Here is a 20,319-nt window from a genome sequence, read left to right on the forward strand (position 1 = left end):
TCAAAAAACAAAACTATACTTAAATAAAAAAACTAATAATGTATTAGTATTATTAAAACTAACATATTAATTAATAACATTGTTAATACAAATAATACATTAAAACTTGATTAGTATTAATGTCTCTTAATATATATTAACCCATTATTATGTGCTTAATAACCCACATACTGAATATTTTTACCTACTGATGATAAATCACAATATTAAAATAATTCAAAATAATCCAAGCAGAGGTGCAAAAATTCAGATGTGCTGACAGGTTGGCTGCAAAGCCAGTTCTCAAGGGGCTTGCAAGCCACACCAATGGCACTTGGAGCTGCTTGCACTAGTCTGCACATAACACAGTGTTGTAGCATTACAGAAATAAATATTTTCACATATTTTCCTCTTCCTTACATAAAAATATGTAATCTAACGACAAACAAACATGAAATCCATATAAATTTAGTATCTCCCTTAAGTATCCCTAATCATTTTCATATAAGTTTAACACTATTAATCCATAAAAGATGACGACACTCAAGGACTGCATGCAGCCCAACAGTTTGACATGCCTGGTACATACTTGGTATCACATATACAGTAATATTTCATGATTAATGAATTTGGATCATACCACTGCCATGGGCCACCAAAATAACATGATCAGGCTACCATTTTGGTATGCAACAAAACTGAGCCCTACCTGAGAGTGCTTTGATGGGACAGAGTTCTAGTTATCCCCAGACTCCACTGATTTCTGTCACATTTCTTCCAATTATTTCTTGGTATTCAAAAAAATATATTCTAAACTCTCTAGTATGAAAACATTTTTTTAAAAAATCATTGAATCATATTTGTATTAATGGAAGTTCAGATTGCCTTGTGGGGGTTACTTCAATATAATTTTTCTAGTTTTCAGTTCTTTCCACCACTGAAATTGACCACTGCATGCATTCGCTAGTATTTCAGTGAGGCACTTAAAGCACCAAATAAAGTTAAGTGAAACTCAAAGCTGAAAGAAGTGTACTAAGCATGCTGTACCACTGAAATTGACCACTGCATGCATTCGCTAGTATTTCAGTGAGGCACTTAAAGCACCAAATAAAGTTAAGTGAAACTCAAAGCTGAAAGAAGTGTACTAAGCATGCTGTACACACTCTTAAAAACTATTCCACATTTTACATTTCCTTTATTATGTGAGAGGTACACATAAAAAGCATGGCTTTTGAGGCAATTTAATTATTATTAATAAATACTTAAACATAATTTATATGTTTAAATATGTTTAAGACATCATGGTGTGTGGAAAAAAGTTGTATATATAAAAAATACCACTGCCATGGGCCAACAAAATAACATGATCAGGCTACCATTTTGGTATGCAACAAAACTGAGCCCTACCTGAGAGTGCTTTGATGGGACAGAGTTCTAGTTATCCCCAGACTCCACTGATTTCTGTCACATTTCTTCCAATTATTTCTTGGTATTCAAAAAAATATATTCTAAACTCTCTAGTATGAAAACATTTTTTTAAAAAATCATTGAATCATATTTGTATTAATGGAAGTTCAGATTGCCTTGTGGGGGTTACTTCAATATAATTTTTCTAGTTTTCAGTTCTTTCCACCACTGAAATTGACCACTGCACATGCATTCGCTAGTATTTCAGTGAGGCACTTAAAGCACCAAATAAAGTTAAGTGAAACTCAAAGCTGAAAGAAGTGTACTAAGCATGCTGTACACACTCTTAAAAACTATTCCACATTTTACATTTCCTTTATTATGTGAGAGGTACACATAAAAAGCATGGCTTTTGAGGCAATTTAATTATTATTAATAAATACTTAAACATAATTTATATGTTTAAATATGTTTAAGACATCATGGTGTGTGGAAAAAAGTTGTATATATAAAAAAAAACTTAATCAGGTAAAACTTAACCACATATGATATGAACAACAGTCATATGCGGTTGTGTGTGTGCAAGTCAGGCTTAATGTTAACACACTGAAATGAATATACAATATTTTTTTTTGGGAATTATTTAAAAGTCACAAAAGAATGAAGGAATGTTTTCTTTACTTCAAAGAAACACTGCTCAATTTTAAGGAACTCATAATGTATGAGAGATGATACGCTCGTCTATGTAGATGCCGGCCAGTACTTGTCATCAAGAAAGGCTTGTCTAAGATGTAAAAAAATCTGTAGAAGAAAAGCAAATATTAGCACAGTTAAAATAATTGTAAAATAACATTTTAAATTAATTTTTATTATTAATAAAAGGAGAATAACTACTGAATTTCAAAATAATATCCTGAAACACGTATAGCAAATTATTATTAGTAATTATATGAATTACAATAAGCAAAAGTATAAAAAAATTACAAAAACTTGCCAAAACAAGTAAAAGTGCATTATACAGATTAAGGTGTACAGTACTGTCATAAATAATTTTTGACAAACAGAATATCTATAAAAAAAATTAAACTCCTAACTGCAGTGCCATTAGTTTAACTTTTGCTGTGTTGTTGGTAATTCAGCAACTGAGACTACATTGTATATGTATAAGTAAATGTGTTTTGGTTTGTGTAAATGTGTTTTGTTTTATGCACTCTAAAGGAATCAACACTGTACAAATCTCAGATTTGAGATTTGTACAGAGTGGGCAGCTGTTAAAAAGAAACGAAATGCTGAGCAAAAGAGAAAACTCAGTTTTTTTTTCTGCAGAGGAAGCAATATTTGTGATGTACTTAAGCCAAGAGAGATTAGAAGTTGTGGTAATCCCTAACAGAAATACATGATCTTGTGTAGAGATCTGAGTGGCATTGAAGATATGCATAGGAGGAGAAGCCTTTTTTTAAGATATAAGAAAGGACTGAATTTTAGAATGATTGAAATTAACTAAGTTATCTTTTCCCCACTGAAGAATTACCCATTTAAGGATTTGGTAGTGGATATTTGAAAAGTTGGAGATGTTTGTGCAGAGCAAAGTTGCTCGAACTGGAAGGTGCAATGCAATGAGCTATCATCAGCAAAATTGTGGATAGAATTTAGTCAACAGAAGGTCATTAATGTACAAGAGGAAAAGAAGGGGAAGAAAGACCTGAACCTTGAGGAACACCAGCATTAGTGGAGAAGTTATATGCAAGGGAACAATCTACCATCACCAGTAGCGAGTGGTCAGAGAAAAAACTGGTTACCCAATTATAAAAACCAGTCAAGCAATCCATAAGCTCAAATGGAAGAAATTTCAAGGGCAACTGCTTGAGTTTCACCAAGATTTTCCACTGAATTTGTTCACAGATGGGTAGCATAACCCAATATAACACCAGTGGATCAACACTAATGGAATCCATATTAGAAATCATTGATTAGAAAAGGAAGGTTTCAAAATAGTTTAGGAGTTGGTGATTAATGATTTCTCCATTACTTTGGAAGGAGTAGAAGTAAGTGCAATCAGATGATATTTGAATGGGAAGAATTTGTCATCATTTCTAGGAACTAGCTGGATGACAGCAAATTACAAATTTCCAATAAGAAAGAAAAACACTAATAGAATAAGAAAATGTAAAAATGCAACAAAGAATAGGAGTAAGTTCAGGAGCAGGTTTTGAGAACAAGTCAAGAATCGAGACTTCAAAATTCTTCTTACATCCTTTTAACAGAAGACCACATGAGGCACTGAGTGGTGTACTGGAACTAGAAGAAGGTGGTTTATCAAGATCATCAACAGATTGGCTGCAACCTTTGCCAATCTGTTGATCTCAATGAGACTTCAATGCCCGACTACCAGTTGGACAATAAGCAAGTTTCTACTCTTAGCCTGTTCAAAATCTAGTTTGGACTGATTAATAACTCACTCCTTTACAATTGTTGCAAGCTTTAGTGTAAGCAGAAACTGAAACAGAAGATTTGGATGCAAGCCAATTTTAGATATGCAACATTCTTATCTTGAACAGCCTTGGCAATTTATTGGAAAAACCAAGTTTCAGATAAAGGACAAAATTTTAAGGTGCAGTGTGGAAAAAAGGATTTCTTCCCTTTCTTTCACTGACATGATCTGCATAAAAAATCAGAAGATTTAAAATAAAATTGGACATCCTGCTGATCATCCCACTTCTTTCTTGTAAGGCCAGACAACACAAGGCTTAGTGGGAATGTCCAAAAGAGAACGGCTTCATTGCAAAAGCCACCATCACCAAGTTGTAACTGAGGTTCCTAAAAGGGCCACTCACCTTGACCATGTACAGTCAGGTCTTCATATTCGTGGGGGTTAAATGTCAACACTTCCCATGAAAATGTGAAATTAGACGAAAATCTGTACTTTCGTCCAAATAGCCCTGATGTTTTCTACGTATGCCTAAACACTTACACAACTATTTACAATTAACCGAAAAATGTTTAAAAGGTTTTAATTATGTTTTACAATAGTGAGTAACATTTTAGACCCATGTTTTAAAAATACTGTATCAAAATTTTATTACATAATTACATAAACCAGGGTATTCACAGGATTCAGTATTCCTCAGTAGTAGGAATCTCAGAGGCTGGAGAAGAAGAAAGATTTGCTGACATCAAGACCAAGGAGTTTTAGGTGTCGACGTAAAGTTGACCTTTTCAGGAATGTTGTGATGGGAAGTTGCTTCTTCTTTTGTTTGAGCTCGTTGAACATGGCTGTATATGATGTTAAAAGTTCATAGTTCATCTGGATTGAGGTCATGCACAACCTCAGGGCTACAAGTTCTTCCAACAGGCATTTACAGACTTTTCCTTGATGTCTACCAGCGCATATGTTATTAGGAAGAGACTGTCAGTCAGGTATGGTGAAATCCTTCCAAAACTGAATAATGTTGAGGTTGTTGTCGCTGTACATGGCCCCAACAATTCGGTCCATACACCTCTTCGTGTAGTTGGCCTTAAAGGCATTTTGATCATATTTGGCACAAAGATCTTTTAAATAAGCTTCCATCTCATGGTTTGCCAACTGTTTTTTGTGATTGGGTATCCAGTTTTCTCTCTGACTGCTCGCTGCAGCGATAGTAGATGGCTCTGTCTTCTAATTTCTGTACTAATGCTGGTGTTCCCACTCTTTTCCTCTTGTATATTAATGACCTTTTTCCACTGACTGGAAAATCTATCCATAATTTTGCTGATGTAGCACCCTGCACTCCATCTTCCACTTTGAGAAACTTTGTTCTGCACAAACAGCTTCAACTTCTAAAATATCCACTACCGATTTCTTAAATTGAGCAAAGAAATCTTAGTTAATTTCAATCCTCTAAAACTTACTCCTGTCTAATGTTTTGAAAAAAAAAAAAAAAGGAGTCTACTACTCCCATGTTTATCTTCAATGACACTCAGATTTGTATACCAGATCACATATCTCTATTTGGGATTACCCTGCCTTGTAATCTCTCTCTCTCTCTCTATTGGCATTTGGCACACCACAAATATTGCTTCCTCTACATCTAAAAAATTGGGTTTTCGCTTTTGCTCTTGGCATTACTTTTTCTTCTAAATAACTACTTACACTGGGCAAAACTCAAATCCACCCTACTATGAAATAGTGTTTCCGAATCTGGGGTGGTGGTGGTGTTCCCAAAACCTCTATCAGGCTTTTAGAACCATTCAAAAGAGTGCAGTCAGGTTAATTAATCACCCATCTCTTAAATCTGTCCCTATATCTCTCCACCCTCAGTCTCACAGATGTCTGTTTATGATGTATGTCTTTTCTATAGATACTTCCATGGGTAATGTTCTTCTGAGTTGACTTCTGTAATACACTGATGAGCCAAAACATTATGCAAATTGAAGCAACTGCAGGTGAACTACGGCACATGCGCAGGTCGGGACACCTGATACTGAGCTCCGTTAATCAGTGTTACTCTTGTTCTTCAGATGGGAAAGGTAGCGGACTTAAGCGAGTTTGACAATGGCCGAATTGTAATGGCCAGATGACTGGGTCAGAGCATATTCGAAACGGCACGGCTGGTGGGGTGCTCACAGTCAGCCATGGTTAGTACCGACAGAAAGTGGTCCAAGGAGGGGGAACCCACGAACCGCTGGCAAGGTGTTGGACGACCACAGCTCATCGATGCTCGAGGTGAGCGAAGGCTCTCCCGGATGGTACGTGGCAACAGAAGGGCAACTGTGGCGAAACTCACCGGTAATTGGAATGCTGGCGATGGGAGTAACATGTCACAACACACACAGTACATCGAACCTTGTTTAAAATGGGGCTGCATAGCCGCAGGCCGCTCCGAGTGCCCGTGCTAACCACAGTCTACTGGCAACAGTGCCGACAATGGGCATGCGAGCATCGTAACTGGACCTCGAGTGATTGGAAGAAGGTCATCTGGTCTGATGAATCACATTTCCTGTTGCATCATGTGGACGGCCGGGTACATGTGCATTGTTTACCTGGAGAAGTGATGCCGCTTGAATGCGCCATGGGGCAAAAACAAGCCAGTGGCGGAAGTGCCATGCTTTGGGTGATGTTCTGCTGGGATACCCTGGGTCCAGTCATTCATGTGCCGGGTACTTTGATGCAGTGTGGTGAGCTGTGAATATTTTAACAATGAGCTTGCAGTTTTGACGACTTTTTTGATGTGAAATATCCTTGGGGATTCCTGCCCCGGATGATGTTACTTCCATGACATCATCTGCAGCAGAGGCGCTTCCCACGTTCACACTACTAGTCTGTGCCGAGCACTCACTAGTAATGCGATTAGAGCACGTGACGCATTTTTCATGACCGGTATGATATCTAGAGTCAGCCTGGTCATCGTGCCCCCCCCCCCCTTTACGATGATACCTGGATATGATAGTATCTTGAGTTCTAACTTTTTAGAATAGTACGACATCATAATCAAACTTCCTGCAGTAAGTATGACTGCAACAATACAAATATTCTTCAACAATTTATTTTTTCATCTCGCATTGTAATAACATTCCATTGTTAGGTGTCCCAAACAGTTGCATATGTCGTTTCAACTACAAGGTCAGTACTCCAATCGACGCTGTTAACTAGAGACATTTAGATACGTTGCAATTGCAACTATACATCTCTTGCTTTAGTTATCATAAATCCATTGTATCTTGTCATCCAGAAATTATGAAAATTTGTGAATGTTTGATAAAATATTTACAATACAAAAGCTCTTTTATTTCGTAATCAATATACAAATCAAAATACCTAGAAGAAATGCGAAGGTTCATCACATAAAACCATCAACCATGTGTGCTCGGCATAAGCACCACTTTTTAATTCATCTCTCTTTTTTTTTTAAAAAAAACTAGGGAAATATAATGGATACATTTTTTTTTTTTCAAGGTAAAATTTTAATATTGCGAATAAAAAATAACATATATTTCCCATATCACAAATAAAAACTATCACAAAACATTCTACAATATAAAAACAAATATTACATAAAAAACAAACTCTTCGAGAAAAGGTACACAAAAATCACAGATTACATGAAAAAAATTATTATACAAATATTCAAGAAAAATTTATTCTAAAAACTGCTATATAGAATTTACTTCTTTATTAATATTTGTTGTCGATCTTCTGCTTTGCTCAATAGCTGAGCAATTATTACAGAGGAATGATTTGACGTAACAATCCTAATCAAATTGAAGCAATGGTTTCCCATTTAGATGTATGGTCATCATAATCTGCAACATGTTTAATTGTCAACATTATTCATTCATTCACACAATATTATTCATTACACTGAAAGCTCACTCAGCTTCAGCACTGCTAATCGAAATGGTTTCAAAGATATTTCTGGCTTTCTTAATTGAAGAGATTCTTAATTGATTTCACTCGATTTTAAAGATAAACTGTCTTCGACAAAATCTCTAAAATTTTTATTTCGTATTTTATCAGAAAACTTAAATTTCTTATTCGGTTTTCAACGTCTTGCCACAGAGACAAAAGTTCTTTCACATTCCACGATTCCATGTAGCATATGTTTAAAATTTCTTTCAATTCCTCATCGTCTTTAATTTAATTTAATTTAATTTAATTTAAAATTACTCTGTTGCATTAATAACTTATCCTTAATAATGTGTCACGAGGTAATTTTTTAAATGTGTTCTTACTTTCGATTCCTTCAAATTCTTTCAACTTCAACATGTTCTCAATTTTAGCTTCATAACTTCCTTCAGAATTTTTCAATTTAGTGATAGCACTGATAGTTAGAATAATTAATTTATCTGCTTTTACTATTGTGATTTTGCTTTTACTGCTTTATCTGCTTTTCTGCTTTTATAGATTTATCTGCTTTTACTATTGTGACTTTGTAAAGCTTCTGAAAGGTAAAAAAGCTCCTGCAGGATGTCGATCACAAGTGCTAAATCGAAATTCCACATTGAAAAATCGGTTTAATAATCCAGAATATTTAACTTTCTGATTGAAAATGTTTGCACAAAGCAGGATAATTTCTCCAACCCTCAATTGCCGTCCACAAGCTACAAGCTGCCCATCGTGGCCCGAACACACGACCGATCTTTATAGTTTCCACATCAAGTACTTTAGCAATAATCCTTAATTTGTGCTGGTTTTTTAGAGACTGGCGATAATAACACAGTTTTTTTTTTTTATTATTGCCTGTATGTCATTATATTTTGGAACATTTTCTTCACAGTGAAAGCCTTGATGCGGTTTCCAAATCTGCCAACATCTTTGGAAAGTTTACTTAATATCTTAGTTGCCTCATTCCCCCCCTTGATGTCATTACTGTCACTAGTTCTTTGAATACTGTGCAAAATATCGGAATCACTCGGATATTCAGCTACTGTGACCGTGTAAACGTAGACAGGAGAAATTTACTGGAAGGTGTGGATCACTCACTTCTACGAAAAACATATGACTTCTTGTCTGAGTAAAGGGGAACCACGACACAGATTGACCAGAGCTATTATCCGTGTCAGGAATCTTCTTAATCCTCTGACTGGCTGTGGAAAGCATATTGACTAGTGATACTTCTCAGTATGTAACTACATAGGTTTTATGGACACCACTAACATTGTGGAATGGTACTCCCTTTCATCCTTAATTCGTGCTTTCTAATTACCTAAATTGCCTAAAGACCAGAGGTGAGAACAGTGGCTATAAAGTTGTCTCTGTAATCGTTCGTTCTACAGAAATTATTTTAAATGTTTCTATAGAAACCAAGGGGAATTGTTTCCTCAAAAATTGCCTCAAAAATGAAGCAATTTTAAAATACATAACTGGTTGATTATGCCATTAAAATGCTGGGGATGGGCCCCACTCGCTCCACCGTAGTTCCGGCTCTGGATACTCAATATTTAAATTCAGGATTTCATTTGTAAAATAAATAATCATTTCAACAATGGGCTTGCAAATTTTCAAAAAAAAATAATAATGGGCTCTAGTGAGCCCACTATAGCTCACCACTGCTCTGATGTCTACCACCTACCTAAACATCATTGCTGACCAGGTACACCCTTTCATGGCAACGGTCTTCCCCTCTGGTGGTGCCATCTTTCAGCAGGATAATAAGGCATGCCACACCGCCCCCCGGACTGTTCGAAATTGGTTCGCGGAACATCAGAAAGACTTCCAGGTACTGCCCTGGCCTCCAAATTCCCCAGACATCAATCCCATCAGGCATCTGTGGTTTGTGTTGGAACAGCAACTCCGATCTGAGGTGTCTCAACGAACCTTACAGGAGTTAAAGGATCTGCTGGTTACGTGTTGGTACCAGATACCACAAAACACATTTAGAAATCTTATAGTGTCCATGCCTCACCGGGTACAAGCTGTTTTGGCTACACATGAAGGACCAACATCATATTAGGTAGGTGGTCATCATCTTTTGGCTCATCAGTGTAAATTGCAATTGGTTTCTCTCTCTCTCTCTCTCTCTCTCTCTCTCTCTCTCTCTCTCTCTTCAAAACCAGTTCAAAGACATCTGAACCAACTATCCTTCCTTTTCATTTATCCCCTCAGCTTCCATTTACTGGAACACCCTTCCCTTGAATGTATTTCCTGAAAATTACAATCTATAGAAATTCAAGTCTAATGGCAACAAATATCATCTTTTGCCTACTCAACCTTCAACCCATGCACAGTACTAAGTACTATAGATTGTAATACCTTTCGTGTTTGTGGTTTTCAGAAAAAGAAAAAAAAGCAGATTTCTTTCAACAACCTGGCCCATTGTCAATATGCAGGTAGATGACAGCAGACAATGAAGAGGTGCCCAAAAGAACACTTCCTTAAGGGAACCCTTGCTGTAAATTTTCTAATCAAAATATGGGCACCTACTAATAACCACTCAGTTCTCCAGGAACAATGAAAGGAAGTTGAGAATGTCTCCTATGTAAATTTGCTGATTTTAATGAAAATCTACGCAATACACCCTGTGTATTCCTAGGTTCACAACAGGCCATGAGTCTCAATAGGAACTTGATTACTCAGTGATCAATGGACACCCAATCTTGTTTGACAGCCTAATTAGTGATTAAATCAGATGTCTGAATAGTTGACAGCATCACATCAATATTAGATTCTCCATTTACTGTCCAAAATATGCTATGTCCAGATCACCAGTTGTGAACGAACATGTCCATCACCTTGCTCCATCGATATTACACCCTTGATGCAGTTTGCATTTGTGTTGAAACTGAGAAGGTTAAATTTTATTTGATGAGCATTTATTTTCATCATGTTGAATGACACTGCATTACATTTGAATTACACTGAAAGCTTGCAAAATCACTTGCAAAGTGAGAGGGTTATTATCTGCATGGACTCTAACTCAAAAAACACATTATGGTTCAGTAGAACTACTGACGAACAGGGACGATTGTTGGAGTTAATTACCCAACATGACTTGTTCATTCACAACCAGTGAGTTCAATCCAGTGATCACCGAGTAATCAAGTTCCAGTCGAGACTGACATCCCGTTGTGAACCCAGAAATACACAGGATGTATTGGATAGATTTTCATTAAAATCAGCAAACTGGGATACTTTTGATGAGTAGTTGCATTCCAAAACTGGAGTGATATAACACTGGACAAGATTGGTGCACTACCTGGGACTGCTGCCGACCAATTATTACAAAATTGGTTACAGGAGGTGTCTGTAAAGGCTATGAACCCAGATAAGGCATGCACTGGTCAAATGGTGGACACCAGAACTGACATCTCTCTCTCTATAAGAAAACCATTAAAACAAGAAAACTGTATCAGAGGTTTAAGTGTAGGGGTTGAAAAATTCTGTTATATAGAATGAGCAACGGATCCACAGATTGTAGTGAAAAGTTAATTGTTTCATAATGGATGTCATCGGGTACAATAGTACTTGCCTTAATATGAGTTAAAGGTTTTTTTTTTAGCTCCTGTATAGTAAACAGCCCATTATAAGGATAAACATCGTTTGATGTAAAACTAAGAGCCCATTTTTCATTCTTTTGTTTCAGGATCAAGAAACTCTGGGGAATAAAATGATATTACAGAGTTGATAGAAAATGTTTTCCAAGGGTACTGGCTACTGCACTTGGCTCTGCAATAGCGCATTCCATTATATGTGAAAACATATGATTAGGATCAATGAAGGGCAAGATGTATATTTTCCCTTCATTTTCCTGATTTTATCCCAGACTACCTTAGTGCTGGTTGACTAGATAATAGATGATGTGAAATAGATACAGGTGGACATGTGTTTTTGTAACCTGGACAGATGATTCTGGATACTCGTCCACACCGCGGGAAGGTGGGCCAGTCTCAATGGAGCTCGCACTGTCTCAATTCGAGACTCTGACCCACCTGATGTTGGCAAAAGATGGGCCAGATTCCTCTGGGGGTCCACTCCAGAGGAGAGAAAAAAAAAAAGAAAAAAAAAAAGAATTTCCCCGTGGTGTTAAAAAAAAAAATATATATATATATAAAATAAATAAATAAAATAAAAAAATAATAATAATAATAAATAAAAAAAATTAATAAAAAATAATAATTAATAAATAATAATAAATAATAAAAAATAATAATAAATAAATAATAATAAATAATAAAAAATTAATAAAAAATAATAAAAATTAATAAAAAATAATAAAAAATAATAAATAATAATAAATAATAAAAAAATTAATGAAAAATAATAATAAATAAAATAATATAAAATAATAATAAAAAAAAATTTTAGAGAATGTTGCTTCCTATTGAGCAGCTCCACCAGACAAAGGAGTAGAATTATTCGTAGCCATATAACTAATTCTTCTTCTTGTGAAAACATTAGATGCAAACTGCTGAAGAGCAACATAAGAATTTTTGTCTCCCACCAGCAAAGTTTCATGTCCATGAGAGAGTGTAGAAACTCATGAACGAAGAACATCTCTAAAGTCATTATACAGCGGACATTCAAATAAAATGTGGCTCCAATTTTCATTTTCCCCGCATTGACAAGCTTCCGTTCTAGAAAGACCAAAACGACATAGTTTTTCGTTAAGAGATCCATGTCCCATTAAGAGGAAGGATGTATATAAGTCTAAAGAGAACAAAACAGGTTTCTGCTTTACACAAAAGGTCACCTCAGGGAAAAAAGTCCTAGTAACAAATCTGACAGATGACGTATCCCAGCGGGTCTGCCACAGATTTATCATTTCATTCCACAAACGATTACGTTCTTGCTTAATATCTGAATTAATATTCAGAACCAAACCCATAAATTCAGTTGATCGTTGGTTTTTTAACCTATAACAAAGACCTCTGTAAGCTACGTGAAGGTCCAATGGCAATACATCTGCAAGAACCTGCAGTGCAGAAGTTGAAACAGTTCAACAAGCTCTTAACATACATAATAATATTGTGCATTGCATAGTAGCCAACTTCAATCGAAATTTAACAGTTCTAAGCCTGTGAAACCATACACCTGCAGCATAAGTAGCCATAGGAAGGAATACGGCGTTATAATAGATTCTCATGGTACGTCTAGAAAGTCCCCAGTCTGAACGAGAAATTTTTACAATAGCACCAGTGAATCTTCTGATCTTTGTTGTTACATTATTTAAATGAGAGACAAAATTAAGCTTTGAGTCAATTGTAATCCCAAGTAATTTAGTTTCAGAGACAAGTAGAATCCTGTTATTATTAATCTTCACTAAAGGGGGTCGTTGAGGGTTTAAATGTGATCCAAAGATCATCATTTTAGTCTTAGACGAACTTATTGTCAATTTATTATCCACTGTCCATTGGAATAAATTTTGTAAGACATCATTGGCATTACTTCCGATAGCAGATCTAGATGAACCATTAATTAAGATAGTAAGATCGTCGACATAAGCGATGATTTTGGTACTACTGAAACTACAGGAAATCCAATCCTGTAATACCATATTCCATATAAGAGGCCCTAGGATAGACCCCTGGGGACACCTTCATGAAACTTCTCTAGACACCTCCTGAAATTTATATTTCACTAAAATGTGATGATTACTGAAATAGCTTGTGAACAGGTGGTATAGTTGCTGAGAGCATCCAGCTGATCGTAACCGTTTGAGAGCACTCTACCACCATAGAGAGTCAAAAGTGCCCTCAAAATCAACAAAGGTAGCTAACGTGTACTTTGATGTTGAACTCTCAATGCTGCCAGCAAATTTAATAAGTGCATCTTCACAGGACTTCCCTACACAGAACCCGTATTGATTAGAGGACACCATATTTTTCGACTGAAAAAGATCAGTAACACGCAGAGTCATTAGATGCTCTAGAAACTTCCCAAGATTTGGTAAAAGTGCAATAGGCCAATAAGATCTAGGATTTAATGCTGGTTTACCTGGTTTTTTAATTAGTTTTAAAAGCACAATTTTCCACATATCAGGAAAGAGACCTTCTTGGAGACATTTGTTAAAAAGTAAAAGCAGTACTTGTGGACGCAATTTGAAAAATCGCAAAATAAATGTATTTTCAACCAGGTCTATCCCTGGACATTTCTTAATATTAATCTTTTTAGCAACAGAGGTTAACTCATCAATGGTAAATTCTTCTGTCTGAATATTGGTGGTATAAAGCAAATTTGCAACTTGAATATACAACAGAATCAGTAATTAGATCATTCACCGGGAATAGTCTGTCAAGAATAGTCTGTCACTGGGAATAGTCTGTATTCATCCAATCAGTAGTCTCCAGGAAATCTTCTTTCACAGTGCCGTATACATCTAAAGAGTGAATCTTATTACAAGCTGCTATCTTATAAATAAGACCCCAAGGTTTATCATTACCAGCACTGTGAACAAACTCCTTCCATGTTTCCCGCTTACGTGTGGCAATAGCCTTTACATAACGTTGTTTGAGTGAAATATATTGAGAGTAAAAATAAGCTACTTCATCAGAGTACCAATCCCTACGTCGACGCTGATATTTTCGACGGGCTTGATGTACCTTTTTCCTTAAAGAAGACAATTCTGAGGTCCACCAGGAACAGGTCTTTAAACTAATCTTTTTCTTGCTGGCCGATTTGTATGAGGCCTTAAGTAATGACTGGCGTAATAAGGCAGAATTATAGCAGCCGTAAAAGAGTGAAGAGACGAAAAGTCTTGTTCGGGGAAATCTGCAGAAATGGAGGAGTCAAATAATTCCCAGTTTATATGATTTATGGAAAATCTGACTAAAGCTGGCTATAGTAGAAATTGATCTCCAGGTTTAGAAAAATAAGTAACAACAAAAAATAGAACCTGATAATCACTTGTTGTCCAATCAGTAATCAACACCCAATCACGAACAACTGCTTTAAAATGAAAATTAGTTAATGTCACATCAATATTTGATTCTCTAACAGAGCTGGAAAAAGTTGTTACTACTTGAGGTAGGTTTATTACATTTAAACTGTTATTAATAATAAATTCCTCCAACATATGACCACGACGATCGCTTCCATTACTGAACCAGAGTGGAGATTTAGCATTTACGTCAGAAGTTATTAAGACATTCTGTGGACCCAAGAAATTTAAAGTTGTTTCTAGATAATTCAAGGATAAATTAAAATCTTCTGAGGGAGGACAATATAGAGAAATTAAATAAAAATTCAAATTCAAATATGTAACCAAAATACAAGTAGCCGTTCTATTGCATAAACCATTGATTATAGTGATATCAAGCTGATTATTTAACACCACAATACATGTTTTAAGTTCCTCAGAGACCGGTTGAATTATACAGGCAGTGAGTGGAAATCCCGTTACCTTTGGAGTATATCCAGGTTGCACTTTAACAGTATAAGGCTCTTGAATTGCAATAATATCAATAGCATTTTGCTCAGCAGACACTCGAATTTCGTCCGATACTGCTCTAGAACGCTGACCGTTAATCTGCATAATCCTAATACCAGCAAGCAAAGACACAGGAGAATCAGCAAGAACATCATTATCTCCAATAACAGCTCCACCTCTGGGAATAAAACTTTTATTATAACTATTATTCATTGGCGATCCTTAATCGTGCCGTCTGTAATGCCCGTAAGTACTCGGAACACTCGGAAAATTATTATTATTAAATCATCTAATTATTAGATGATTTAATAACATCACTAGAAGAAACACCCTTCTCAATAGTACCCCTCACAGTATCAGCATAGGTACGCACAGGCACTTGTGTACGTAATCTATCTGTCAGAAACTCATCTGTATCTACATCTGACTTTGGTATGTTCTTCCCTTCATCCTGTTCAATGTGTTTACCAGATTATTGTTGTTGTTATTGTTATTGGTAGTTGTTGGCGCATAGGCTTCTGTGGCCATAATGCACCTCACAAGGTTTTTGCAGTACTTTGATCCAAGCCCGAGGCGGGAATCGAACCCGCAACCTTTGGGTTGCCAGGCAGGCACTTTACCCACCTGGCTAGCCCGGTCGGCCTGTGTTTACCAGAGACCACAGATAAAGTTTGTAACACTGTTTGTTGCAATTGAGCTCTTTTATCAATTTCCTCATTAATGGCTTTTAATCTCTCATTTTCTATCAATAATGCAGTTGTTACAGTCTCCAAATTACACCATTTGTCCATAATGATATCCCCATTTTTTTTAGTTACCTTATTAGCCTCTCCGAAAGGAAAACTTGTGATATCTTTTCGCATTTTAGAAATGACCGCATATTCAGAGGATGCATCTTGAATATTATCGCACTCATCAGTTATTGTACTCGCATAATTTTCACATTCATCAGTCATTGTACTTGAATCAGTATTCAAAATAGGGGTGGGAATTGACCCGATCCCCTCCACTTCAATTAACTCACCACCTGTGCTCTGCTCTCGTACCAACTGAACCGCGGGTCTTAACTGCTCGTGACCAATACTTTTAGAATATACAAACTCACCTAACCTTCGTATATCGCCATGAGATTGAGGAATTTTAGGTGGGAGTAGGGGTGAAGTATCCTCTCCCTCCCCGCTGGATCTGTCTAAAGATCGTTTACCATTAGGATTTCTATCTTCCATAATTCTTTAATATCAAAAACTCACAAATAGATTAATATTAGTAGTATTAAATAAGCAACTTCCAAATGTATTAGTGATAACAACTACAGTATTTCAATAATTCCAACTTCTGAATCCTGTGTTCTTGAACTGTTCCTTTTAGGTTCAAAGCAACAATATTATTTGTACTTACAGTAACTTTCTTGATCTATCAGCAAAAAAAAAAAAATAAATAAATAATAATAAGAAACGTGATTTATGTTTCCCGCCAAAACTACGGATCCGACGATCGTTACCACATGGCAGCCATATTGGCTCTGCCAATGTGGTAAACCACACTCACTTAACCAGATAGCTGTATTTGTATCACAAAAGCTTATTAATAGTTTCACCTTGAAACTATTAATCACACCTAAGGAAATTCTTCCACAGTCAAATCACTCAAAATTAGAACCCGTCACAATAAACCGAAAATATGATCGACAATACAGGAGCTAGCAGCAAAACAACCACATCCAACCGTGAAATAGATACATGATTCCTTTTGACTCTGAAGGCTAATGTAGCATGCTCTTTTGCACATGCACATTTAAAGTCTATTAGACTGGCCATGACAAATGGCCAATCTAATTTCCTTTAAATTGTCAGAATATCTCCCAAGCTTTGTTTTGAACTTTTTTGCTACTGTGCATTCTGCATTCCACCATGGTTTGGGAAAGGGTGGAAATCAGGTAAATATTTTTGAAATGGCAGCTGCACGAACAATATTTTGTGTTGATAGGCTCCTGACTGTAGTGATGTCAAACTCTGTCAAATGTTGAAAGACATTCCATTAGCCTAATCAATCTTCAACCACAGTAATCTAAAAGGAAGACATGGTTTCCCCGCTAATTAGGATGTTATCACAGGGAGGTGATCACTTCCATACAGGTTCTCCTCTACCTCCCAAATAAGTGAATTAAAATAAAAATTTCTGATGCTCTAGTTACCTCATCCACCATGTAGATGAGCTACATGGTGGGTGTAACATCTTTCCCCTATAAGGGGGAAGGCGCTAAGTTCACTTAGATCATCGTGCCCACCGCATTTCCAAAAGGTCTTGCCCCTATCCCAAGGCCAAAGAAAAGAAGCCTTATTGCAATAAGGCTTGCAGTAAGAACCGCCAGCCAATCAATCCCAGTTGGGCCAGTATGGTACAGTACAGGATCGGACATCCTGTCTTGTCGAAGCAGGGGCCAAAGTGGTGTATTAGGGCTGGGCCTCTCACCCACCAGGACCGCCTTTCTGAGTTTCCACGGATCATAGCTGCACACACACCGGATTCCAATGATATAATCCTGGAACCAAGGTAAGAAAACATATGATTAGGATCAATGAAGGGCGAGATGTATATTTTCCCTTCATTTTCCTGATTTTATCCCAGACTACCTTAGTGCTGGTTGACTGGATAATAGATGATGTGAAAAAAACACAATTCTTTTGACTTTGAAGGCAAAAGTAACTTGCTTTTGCACAAATGTGTTGGATCCCAGTAATGCTAATCTGGAAACCCAGCAGCATTGCTAGGTGGTCTCCCCACCACATACAGGTTCCCACAATCGCGGGGATTTCCACTGTGCCACGGCCCAAGCAGCAATGCAAGTGACATCTAGTGCATTAGTTGGGGTGATATGGAGCTTATTTTAGGAAATACAGCAGCTCTGCCATTAACAAAAAAAAAAAAAAAAAAAAAAAAAACCACACATCATACAGTTCCCCACAGACTTGCATGCACTTATAGACATACAGTGGTACCTTGGTTTGCGAGCATAATTCGTTCCGGAAACGTGCTCGTAATCCAAACTACTCGTATATCAAAGCGAATTTCCCCATAAGAAATAATGGAAACCCAGATGGTTTGTTCCAAAAGTCAAAAATATTCATATACTGTAAAAATGATTAATACAAAATACATACCTTTTTATATTTTTAATATTTAAATTTAATATACATAAAGCAATGAATTTATTAATTATTGGGTAGGACGACTTTCACTGTCACTAATAGAATCACTGCTATCTGTTGACTTTTTTCTTTTTGTGTGACTTTAACAAGGAACCTATCCAATGACACTTGCTTTTGCCTCCTTTTAAGGATTTCACGGAAATATGACATTGCATTGTTGTTACACAAATTCATCGCTCGCACTGCCACAGCTGTATTCGGGTGGTGCTTTTCTACAAAATTTTGCACTGATTCCCACATTTTACACACCTCCCTAATCTCATTTGAAGAGAGGGATGTCTCCATTTTTTTCTCCTCCTCCTCAGACGAGATCTCCTCCATAACCTCTTGCTGTTGCTCGCGATGCAGATCCATCAGTTCGTCGGTTGTAAACTCCTGGCCATGTTCCTCCACCAGCTCTTGAATAAATGTCGTCCTTATTCACCTCCAGTCCCATGGTCGTCCCCAAGGACACAATTTCATCGACAACTGGCAGCTCCTGTTCATAAGCAAACCCCTCAACACAATCAGACCACAGTTTTCTCCAAGGAGAATTGAGAGTTCTCTTGGTGACCCCATCCCAGGCTTTATCGATGATCTTGAGGCAGTTTACGATGTGGAAATGATTTTTTCAAAACTCTCTAAGGGTAAGGTTAGTTCCTTCGGTCACCTTGAAGAATCACTGAAATAGTGCCTTGATGTAAAGCTTTTTAAAGTTCAAAATGACCTGCTTGATCCATGGAGTAGTGTTGGGAGGAAGGAACTTGACCTTAATGAACTCGAATTCTTCCAGTAAGTTGTCAAAGGCCTGGAGGATGAGCAGGAGCATTATCCATAACCAGCAAGACTTTGAGTAGCAGTTTTTTTTCTAAAAGGTATTTCTGCACTGCAGGACCAAAGACCTTGTTGATCCACTCAACGAACAAGATACGAGTGACCCAAGCCTTGCTGTTGGACCTCCACATAACGTTTAATTGGCTCTTCTGCACTTTGCATTTCTTGAAGGCTTGTGGATTCTCAGAATGATACACGAGCAGGGGCTTGACTTTGAAATCACTGCTTGCATTAGCACACAGCAAGAGGGTGACATGGTCTTTCATGGGCTTGTGACCGAGCATTGTATTCTCTTCTCCTGTAATGTAGGTCCTCTTTGGCATCTTTTTCCAAAAAAGCCCCGTCTCATCGCAATTAAAAACTTGCTGTGGCAGGTAACACTCAGAACGCATGAGCTTCTGGAACTCGGCAGCGAACACCTCAGCTGCCTTAGCGTCCGAACTCGCAGCCGCTCCGTGCCTCACAACACTATGGATGCCACTTCTCCTCTTAAAGTTATCAAACCATCCCCTGCTCGCCTTGAAGCCTTCTTCGTTTTCTGTAGATGTACCTGGCAGTTTACTTACGAGGTCGGCGTACAAGGCCTTTCCCTTCTCACAGATCAAGTTCTCGGTCACAGTATCACCTGCTAGTTGCTTCTCGTTTATCGACACCAAAAGCAACTTTTCTACATCTTCCAGAATACGTGGCCGTTGCTTTGATATTCTCGTGACTCCTTTTGCTACATCTAGTCCCCTTAGTTCTTCTTTCTTCTTTAATATTGTGCAAATCGTTGACGTAGACTTCTTATAAAATCTTGCGATGGCGGCCACTTTCATACCTTGTTCATGCTTCCCGATGATTTCCTTCTTAATTTCTACCGTAATCATCTCCTTCTTCTTACCGCCTTCCTTTTCAACCCTTTTTTTTCATTGGGGCCATTTTCGTAGTGAACAGTTAATAAAGAACAGTCACTACATTTGAACACAAAATAAAAAAATGCTTTACGCACATACACGTGGTCACAACGCTAGCACGAATGTTCACTACAATGTTGACTGTATATGAATGAGGTATGCCGACTTAGATCG

The 20,319-nt window shown here is 37.1% G+C and overlaps 1 protein-coding gene across 1 annotated transcript in view; it reads right to left on the minus strand.

Annotated features, from left to right (window-relative positions):
* Positions 1–10,924, minus strand: part of PIG-Q (phosphatidylinositol glycan anchor biosynthesis class Q) — a 207,595-nt gene extending 196,671 nt beyond the window's left edge. Inside the window, exons 1-2 of the mRNA XM_090389076.1 lie at positions 9,435–10,924; positions 2,068–2,187 (exon numbers count right to left, since the gene is read on the minus strand). Of these exons, the coding sequence (XP_090245202.1) occupies positions 2,068–2,187; positions 9,435–9,499 (185 nt within the window). The 5' untranslated portion in view covers positions 9,500–10,924. The remainder of the gene's footprint in view (positions 1–2,067; positions 2,188–9,434) is intronic.
* Positions 10,925–20,319: the final 9,395 nt, after the last annotated feature.

The sequence above is a fragment of the Mastigoproctus giganteus genome, chromosome 14, assembly GCF_048544385.1.
Source record: "Mastigoproctus giganteus isolate SK-2022 chromosome 14, ASM4854438v1, whole genome shotgun sequence".
NCBI classification, from domain to species: Eukaryota; Metazoa; Arthropoda; class Arachnida; order Uropygi; family Thelyphonidae; genus Mastigoproctus; species Mastigoproctus giganteus.